At 35.7% G+C, this 7763-nt stretch overlaps 2 protein-coding genes across 2 annotated transcripts; one reads left to right on the top strand and one right to left on the bottom strand.

Annotated features, from left to right (window-relative positions):
• On the top strand, window positions 1106-4399 carry LOC107623382 (cell number regulator 5). The gene is made up of 5 exons (XM_016325620.2): window positions 1106-1688; window positions 2292-2355; window positions 2521-2685; window positions 3525-3590; window positions 3736-4399. The coding sequence occupies exons 1-5, from the start codon at window positions 1390-1392 to the stop codon at window positions 3904-3906; spliced, it is 765 nt and encodes a 254-aa protein (XP_016181106.1). The 5' UTR covers window positions 1106-1389; the 3' UTR covers window positions 3907-4399.
• Window positions 4710-7066, bottom strand: LOC107623381 (putative cyclin-D6-1). The gene is made up of 6 exons (XM_016325619.2): window positions 6370-7066; window positions 6202-6288; window positions 6037-6132; window positions 5740-5938; window positions 5501-5631; window positions 4710-5411 (listed from the first exon to the last, which is right to left on the bottom strand). Exons 1-6 carry the CDS (start codon window positions 6535-6537, stop codon window positions 5268-5270), a joined length of 825 nt encoding a protein of 274 aa, XP_016181105.1. The 5' UTR covers window positions 6538-7066; the 3' UTR covers window positions 4710-5267.

The raw sequence follows: 7763 nt of genomic DNA, 5'->3' as shown, positions 1-7763 counted from the left end.
CTATTTTGATAACTTACTAAAATATATATATATATTTTGTTGCCTTCGGTACCCTCATCCCGACAGATCAAGGACAGGACAGGTCAAGGACTAATCCGTCACGGATCGGAGCTCCATTTAAAGGTTTGCCATTGGCCAATGGGTTACTGCATGCACAAGGCGGGATTCGAACCCCTAACATTTGCTTAAGCGGACGAGTGAACTGACCACTTGACCAACTCAAGTTGGTTACTTACTAAAATATCTTTTAATAACAAAAAACAGCTCAAGGTAGCTTGCATGGTTGGAGAGTGGTTAGTGGTACCTCACGGCAAGTTGTTCCTTTCCTTAATTATGGTCTATGGATGGGTATGAAGAGTGAGTTTCCCACGCATTAACTTCTAATCAAACCTTACAAACTTGCTTCCGGAGGAAACATTCTTTTACCTTGAAATTGAAATTAACTTCTAATCCGGAAGCTTCAGTTTTAACTTTTAACTTTTAATAAGCAAACAAACAAATACACCATAGAATATAGTTGCCGGAATAGAATATTATATTAGTAGCAACTAGCATCGCTTTCTGATTAACTTTTAGCCTTTTTAATTTAAATGCATAACTTTGGACTTTTTAAAGTAAGTTCCCTGTTTATGGTTGTATACTTGTATTCCATTTACCCAATCACAATCTCTAATGCCACTTCCATTCAAGAAGACGCAACTTGACAATTTGACAGTAATTTTGGCTTTGTATTATGCTACACTCACTTAATAATAATAATAATAAAATACCATTTTATTTCCAATAAAAGTTAATAAAGCAAACTTACCGGGAATAGAAGCAATTAGTACGTTTGAGCTGTTCTTAGTAGATTATTACAGTAAATCTTGCTGCAAATCCAGATAGTAATTAGGATTAAGATGAGGATTGGCAATAAATCTTAGCTAAATTGTAGGGAGCACGTGGGAACAGCAATACCATCCGAAATGGGACGTTTGCAGGTCCCACACACCATTATTACCCGCCAACAAAGGGATCTCTATTCTTATAATAATTCATAATTAATCATTAATAATTAATGATTCAACTTAATTTTTTTTTTTTATGTAATTGTTATCTAAACTAAACAAACATGACTCTGTATTCATTGCATCATCTACACAAAACATAACACATTCCCAACCCCCAACAGCAAATCAGCAATCACAACACACAACATTTTTTACTCTCCATCTTTATCAAAACCTGTTTAAAAGTTTTTCTTTGTTCATTTATTTATATACCCCATAAAGCAAAATCTCAAAGGGTGTCCTCAAAAGCCGAGATTTTATTTAAAAAGGAGAGATTTTTGTTGAGGCAAGTTGAGAAAGGTGCAAGCTTTGTTTCTGGGTTTTCGAAAGCGAGCAGGAAATGGTGGATTCGGAGAAGGTGGTGTTGGTTGAGGAAGCAATGGAGGGGGAAAGGATCAACGGTGGTGAAGAAGATGAGAAGGAGAGGCTCTTGGAGGGTATGTCTGTTTTGGATTTTGACATGCTTTGCTCCACCGTGGCGTTGCAAAGTGCTAATGGTAGCTGGGGGATGCTTGGGAGAAGAAACCTTGATGATGGGGAAGAAGATGAGGAACAACATCTTGGTGGGGTTCTAAGGATGTGGGAGGGTGAAGTCCTTGATTGCTTCGATGACCGCCGCATAGCTCTTGAATCAGCATGGTAAGTTTCTCTTCGTTTTTTCTTTTTATTTTTTTGGGTAGATAGTTCATGCTTCGTTCATTGTGTTTATATGTCTGGTTTTGTAAGTAGTTTAGCTGATTTTGATAGAAATGACCGATGATTATTTATTTATTTATTTTTCAAGTCTTTTGCTTCTTCATCCTTCATATACGGAGGGAAAACCCTTTTGTGATTATGGTTTCAGTTTGAGGAGAAACAGAAATTATTAGCTCTAACTGTAAGCTAGTGAGAAGTGAGTTCAGGTTGCACTTTTGTGCTTCGGGTTCCATTCCATTCCATTCACAGAACTCCATATGGAAGTCCAATATTATCAATTTCCATGTTTTCTCAAGTGGGGTGAGGGGATTCTTTTAGACTGAGATTTGTTCTATGTAACTGTGATGTACTGAACTACTGTTGGATTATGACTTATGAAGGGAAATCAGTTTGACTTGTTTTCTTATGGATGCCTTTCTGGTCAATCAAACACTAAATTGCCAAAAGATAAACAAGGATAATGTATCTGTCAGAAGTTTGTCTTTATTTTGCAAATATTTGTTTGATGCAGCATGCATATAAGTAATAGCTAATATTCTGTTTCAGCTGTCCTTGTTACCGATTTGGGAAGAACATGAAACGAGCTGGCTTTGGTGCATGCTATATTCAGGTATATTTAGATAGCTTGGAAATTCAAATAATTGATCCGGTCATGAGTTAAAACCTTCAGAAATGGACTGGCTTTTAGGATTGCCAATTTCTGTCTTCATCTTTTCAACTTTAGTAATATAGATACAGTGCTCTTACATTTAAACTTCTTTCTTTTCCATTGCAGGCTGTAGTTTATTTTCTTCTTGCTTTAGGTGCCTTCGCTAACTTCATTGCTTTTATTGCCACAAGGCGTCATTACTTTGTTTACCTAGCTGTTGCCTTCACCATTTCTGTTGGAGCAATTTTAGGATTCTATCGAACACGTATTAGAAAGAAATTCAACATCAAGGTGGGTATATTTGCCTGTAATTATTTATTAATAGTTAGTTATTTTTTGGTAGGTTTTGATAGAGATTTCTCTCTAAATTTTAAGTTTCATTATTATTGGTTGATACTAATCATGAAAATGTTGCATTTTATTATACCTTCAAATATCCATAATGAATCTAGCTTTAATGCTGATTGTGAGGTACATATAGTTATTTGCATAGATGGAGTAGGGACTAGCTTGTATGGTTTTAATCTTTTTTACAGATAGCAGACTGGTGGTATATAACTCTCTTAATTTTTGCATTCACTTTAGAATAACGGTTGTGTCTACTGGAGTTATGGATATTTTTGTCACATGGCTTATTAGATTCTGACATATATGATGTTGTAAGTTTCTTGATACGATCTAGCTACATTTTTAACTGTAGGTTATCCCTCATTAGCAGGGTTGTGCCTTTTAGTTCAATGCTGTGAACAACTTTCTAGCATCTGATCAATGAGCTTGTGTTGCCTTGTTAATCTTTCTAAAAGTACAATTCATTTGAGTTACTGATGATGGAGTAGATGCCCAATTTTATTTTGCATTTTTTTCATGCATGCTAACTGTTGGGTTATGATAGTTTGAATTAGTCATCTGGCATCCTAACATTGTAATGCATATTGAGTTTTTTTCTTTTTTCTTTTTTGTTGGATAAAAACAATCTATGTGCTTTTGTTTTAATAGTGGGACAACGCTTAGTTTTTGTTGTGTGTGCTTATATATTTTCCTCTGTTGAATATATGCTGACTATTACTAACATCAACATAATATGGCTAGATTCATATATCTGATGTATTATTTGTTGGTGCCTTTTGCAGGGTAGTGATAGTGCCGTGGATGATTGCGCTTACCATTTTATCTGTCCTTGTTGTACATTATGCCAGGTAAATACAGAATTCTTTCTCTCCTCAACTCCGTTGTCTTGATTGACTTTGCTTGTATGAGACAAATCTTGATCCTAACCAAAATGGAGGCACATGTAAATTGTTGTCATACATAGTATTGAATACTGGTACATTTATGGCACAGGAGTCTAGAACACTGGAGATAAACAACGTTCAAGATGGCACTTGGCATGGCCGGGGTGACACGATATGCATAGGTGGGTTTAGTGATGGGAGTAAAGCACTGTTTGAGTTGCATCCCCCTCCTGTTGTGTCCATCATGCCAACTGATGAAAGTTGCATGGAGAAGAGCTGAATCAGTCTTGAATCTTGGCCAAGAGATTAATGCAATCGTGGCGGCGACAAAGACAGTTCACACTAGGACTAAAGTGCTATTTGACTAAGTGGAAAACATGTCAGTCTACAAATGTGCAGAGGATCTACCATTCTTAACTATTGGGGTCTTATTTTTGTCAACCCCTTTAGAGCTGGACTAGAGTTTCTAATATGAAAGAGTTACATCATTTAGTTATGTCTTTGTCAAACAGATTGTTTAAACTCATTCATGCTCCCAAAGAAAAGAAGGGCGTGATTCCAAGCTGTTCAAGTTTATCGACCTCTTGCTATAGGATTAGTTAGTTCTATTTCTCGAGCAGGGCAAGCGAAGGGGTCTAAGTCATGTTTCCTACTGAACTTACACATTTGTTAGTGAGATGAAAGAAAATAGAGGATGAAAAACGACCGAAATTCGTATTGAAGTTGTCTTGTATGCAATGTGAAGAAAATGAAAAGATAATGAGTTTGTGTTGCATGTTACAATTTCTTTTTTTTTTTTACCTATTCCCCCTATTTCTTGGCTCTTTTATTTTTCATATCCATTAAAATGATGTTGGATTAAGCTTTAGTTGATTTTTAAGTGCACCCCATATTTATGAATGACCGCAAATTGTAGAACTTTCGGTTGGGACAATAACCGTTTATCGGCTGATATTTGCTATCAAGCTATTGTTGACAGTTGAAACTCATCATCATCTTCTGCACAAACGTGTTCTGTTCAAATTTATCTTTGTGTCAACTACTTACACGTGTCATCTTTGTGCATCAACTAGGATAAAAATGAATCATGTTGTTAAATGAAACTTAGCTGGGATTACTTAGCGGCAATGAAATTCCTTCTTTTGGTATCAAGTTATTGATGATGCCAAGTGTTGTGCAAATAAAAGTTTGATAGATCTGCATCTTAAGTAAGGTGTTTACTTTACTTGATTATCTCTCAATTAACCTGTTTAACAGATATAAGTAATACAAGAAAAGATGTCAAGTTCTTTGACAACTTGGTAAACTTCTAATCAGATTCAAATTTACCCTCTATACCAGTGTCTTGTTCTCTTTCATTGCAATGGTGCTACACTGCTACTACATTACAGGTTTTTCTCTAGTTACTCTCCATATGGTAATTATTTTAATGATTTCTGAATTTTGATTCTATGGAATAGGAACCAGTAAAGTATGGATCTATCCACTCCATTGTCCAAAGCCTTGTCATCCTCTCTGCTGGCTTGAGTTTTGGTCTGAGTTGAAACACTGATATGGACCACAAATGATGGTTTTTCTCTCAGCTTCTTTGCTCCTTCACAACCATAGAAATCTGGAACATGTCTGGGCAGCGGAGGCTTATTAGATTCTCCGCCGCTTGATGCTTCTCTCCAGCACGCTCACCGGAGTTTCAGTGCTTAGAAAGCTTGTATCGATGGTTGACTCGTTCGCTTCCGTCCACATAACCATCTCTTGCATCAGGTCAATGCACTTGGTCAATGAATCCTACAATAACCACCATCAACATATTGGTTCTAATGCCAAATAAGAATAAAATATTTTCTTCAAATGACATTGATTGAATGCAAACTCACCTCATCTAGATTCTCACAAGCTGCAATTGAAGCTCTCAGCATAGTATATTGCTGCGGACATAGTTCGCGAGATGCAGAGATAAGAGCAGATGCTGCAATAGTTGAAGGTTTATACTCTAAAAGCTTAATGTCTGCAGCCACATAATAAGATAAATGCAAGTCACAGTTTCATTGAAATTGCACATTAACATTAGATTACATTACATAGTTGAATATATAATTGTATACTCGAAGAGTACCATTGTGAGCATTGAAGATTATCTTTGTAGCTTGCTCTTTAAGCACTTGCTTCAGTGATGGATCTTTGAGTTCTGTTGAAGAGATGAAGAAATGCAAGAAAGGAAAAGGTGTAATTGACCTCATACGCCATTCCAGAGCGCCAAGAATAAGAAGCTCCATCTTCCGAACAGTTTGAGACTCAAAGATGCAACCTTCTATCTGTTTCATTATGAGCATGGAATGTTCAAGTTATTCTCTTTTGTTGTACACATTTCTTTTCTGCTAACCGTTGTAATTACGTGAATCCAAAGCTTTACCTGTATATCAGAAATTGATAAGGGTGTGTTCTTCATCTTTGAAGCAAGAGAAAGGCAGGATATGACAACAAGTTTCAGTAACCATGGCTTCTCCATCTGCAAAACACAGAGGATTAATGTACACTTGTTACAAGCTTAAAGTGAAATCATTACATATTTTCTTACCGGAATTTCTTGCCTCGACATGAAGCGATGCAAGTAATTTATAGCTAGATAAGCTACATAAGGGTCCAAATTGCATGAAAACTGGACCTGAAATAACATAACAAACTTTGACAAATGTGACATTGAAGAGAGTGTAGTGAGAATACTATATATGGAAATAACTTCCACCTGAAGTATGAGAGAAATGGCTTCGCAACGAAAGGAAGCGCGAAAATGTGTTGAATTCAAGTAGTTTGGGGCCGGCATGTGATCAGATTCAGAAGCAAAGAGTTCTGTTATGGTATAAGCTTGTTGTTCCTTGAAGCAGGATAAAGGGTCTTCAAGATCAAACTCCATCTTCTTAGATTTTCTTTTTTTACCAGCACTGTGTTCTTCTAGTGTCTGTGCATTGCTATTGATGAATTCAAGGGCAGCATGGGAGAATGAAGTTAGAGACAAAAAGTCTCAAAGATGGTAAATGCAATGATGGAAAAGAAAAAGAGAAGGTTCACTTTCTGTGCTGATAAAGTGATTCTGCTGGTCTTGTAAGTTGACACAGTTACACAACTATTCACAGATACATGTACACATATATATTATTATAGATTCTTTGTTCCTTCCTCATTCATCCTCAAGTTTGTTCACATAAAAGTTAGGAAAAGGTTGAGATGAGTGAGAGAAAGAAAGGCCTAGAGAATTCAATAAGGTTTGGACTTAATATTACTAGCATTAGCATTTACATTTTGTGTCTCCTAGCAAAGATAAGGAAAAAGAAAAAGTTATTATAAGTTCAAATTCTTAAGAAATTGATCATAAATCATGATAATATAGCATGTGCGCTGGATCTGAGATGAAAGTGACAATGTTTTTGTTAAAATTAGGAGTGTTACCGTTGCTAATACAAACCCAGACACATATAGGGTTTATACTTAGGTCCCACCTATATATCATGATGTTGATAAGTTTATACCATCAGATCTTACATACTCTAGGAAAAAATATATACCATCTGGTTGTTGCATAATAATGAATGTAGACCCTTTTTGTTTATACAGCTTTGTGAGTATCACATTTTGTGTTCTACCATTTTTATTTGGGTAATTCAAATGAAAAGTGAAGATTGTTCTTTTTAAAATAGAAAAGAATTTAAAAATAAATGCATTACATCCAATACAGCCTCTCATAACAAATTTTTAGTTACAATCTTTACTCTTTATCAAAGAAATTTCCTTTCTACTTAACAAGACTATTGATAAGTGTTACATTTATACTACTCATTATAATATAACTCTTGGGCCTAATAGTGTTCTTCCTAACAAAAAGTAAGTGAATTATACTTAAAAGAGTAATTGAAAAACATGTTTAATTTGATTTATGAGCATGAAAGAGCAAGTGGTCCTCTCTAAAATCCTGTAATGAGAGATGATGGTGGTAGAGACAGTTGTGATATATGTATTCTCCCTCTCTTGTCCTAGAAAAGTTCTGCTAAGACATTGAGGCCCTCCTCTGCTGAATCCATCACTAAGTACAAGCTATTAACCTCATAGTAGCAGCTGGCAAAACTTACTTGTCCTATTGAAACC

Source organism: Arachis ipaensis, chromosome B10 (genome assembly GCF_000816755.2).
Source record: "Arachis ipaensis cultivar K30076 chromosome B10, Araip1.1, whole genome shotgun sequence".
Lineage (NCBI taxonomy): Eukaryota > Viridiplantae > Streptophyta > Magnoliopsida > Fabales > Fabaceae > Arachis > Arachis ipaensis.
The sequence above is the reverse complement of the archived record's forward strand: the minus strand, read 5'-3'. Positions and strand labels throughout refer to the sequence as shown.

Bases quoted from the DNA above. Each gene is read 5' to 3' on its own strand.
- LOC107623382 (XM_016325620.2), top strand. From the start codon at position 1,390: ATGGTGGATTCGGAGAAGGTGGTGTTGGTTGAGGAAGCAATGGAGGGG. The intron at 2,356-2,520 runs GTATATTTAGAT...TTTCCATTGCAG, and splicing joins TTGGTGCATGCTATATTCAG to GCTGTAGTTTATTTTCTTCT. The intron at 3,591-3,735 runs GTAAATACAGAA...TTTATGGCACAG, and splicing joins CTTGTTGTACATTATGCCAG to GAGTCTAGAACACTGGAGAT.
- LOC107623381 (XM_016325619.2), bottom strand. From the start codon at position 6,537: ATGGAGTTTGATCTTGAAGACCCTTTATCCTGCTTCAAGGAACAACAA. The intron at 6,133-6,201 runs GTAAGAAAATAT...TGTGTTTTGCAG, and splicing joins TGTCGAGGCAAGAAATTCCG to ATGGAGAAGCCATGGTTACT. The intron at 5,632-5,739 runs GTACTCTTCGAG...ATGTGGCTGCAG, and splicing joins AATCTTCAATGCTCACAATG to ACATTAAGCTTTTAGAGTAT.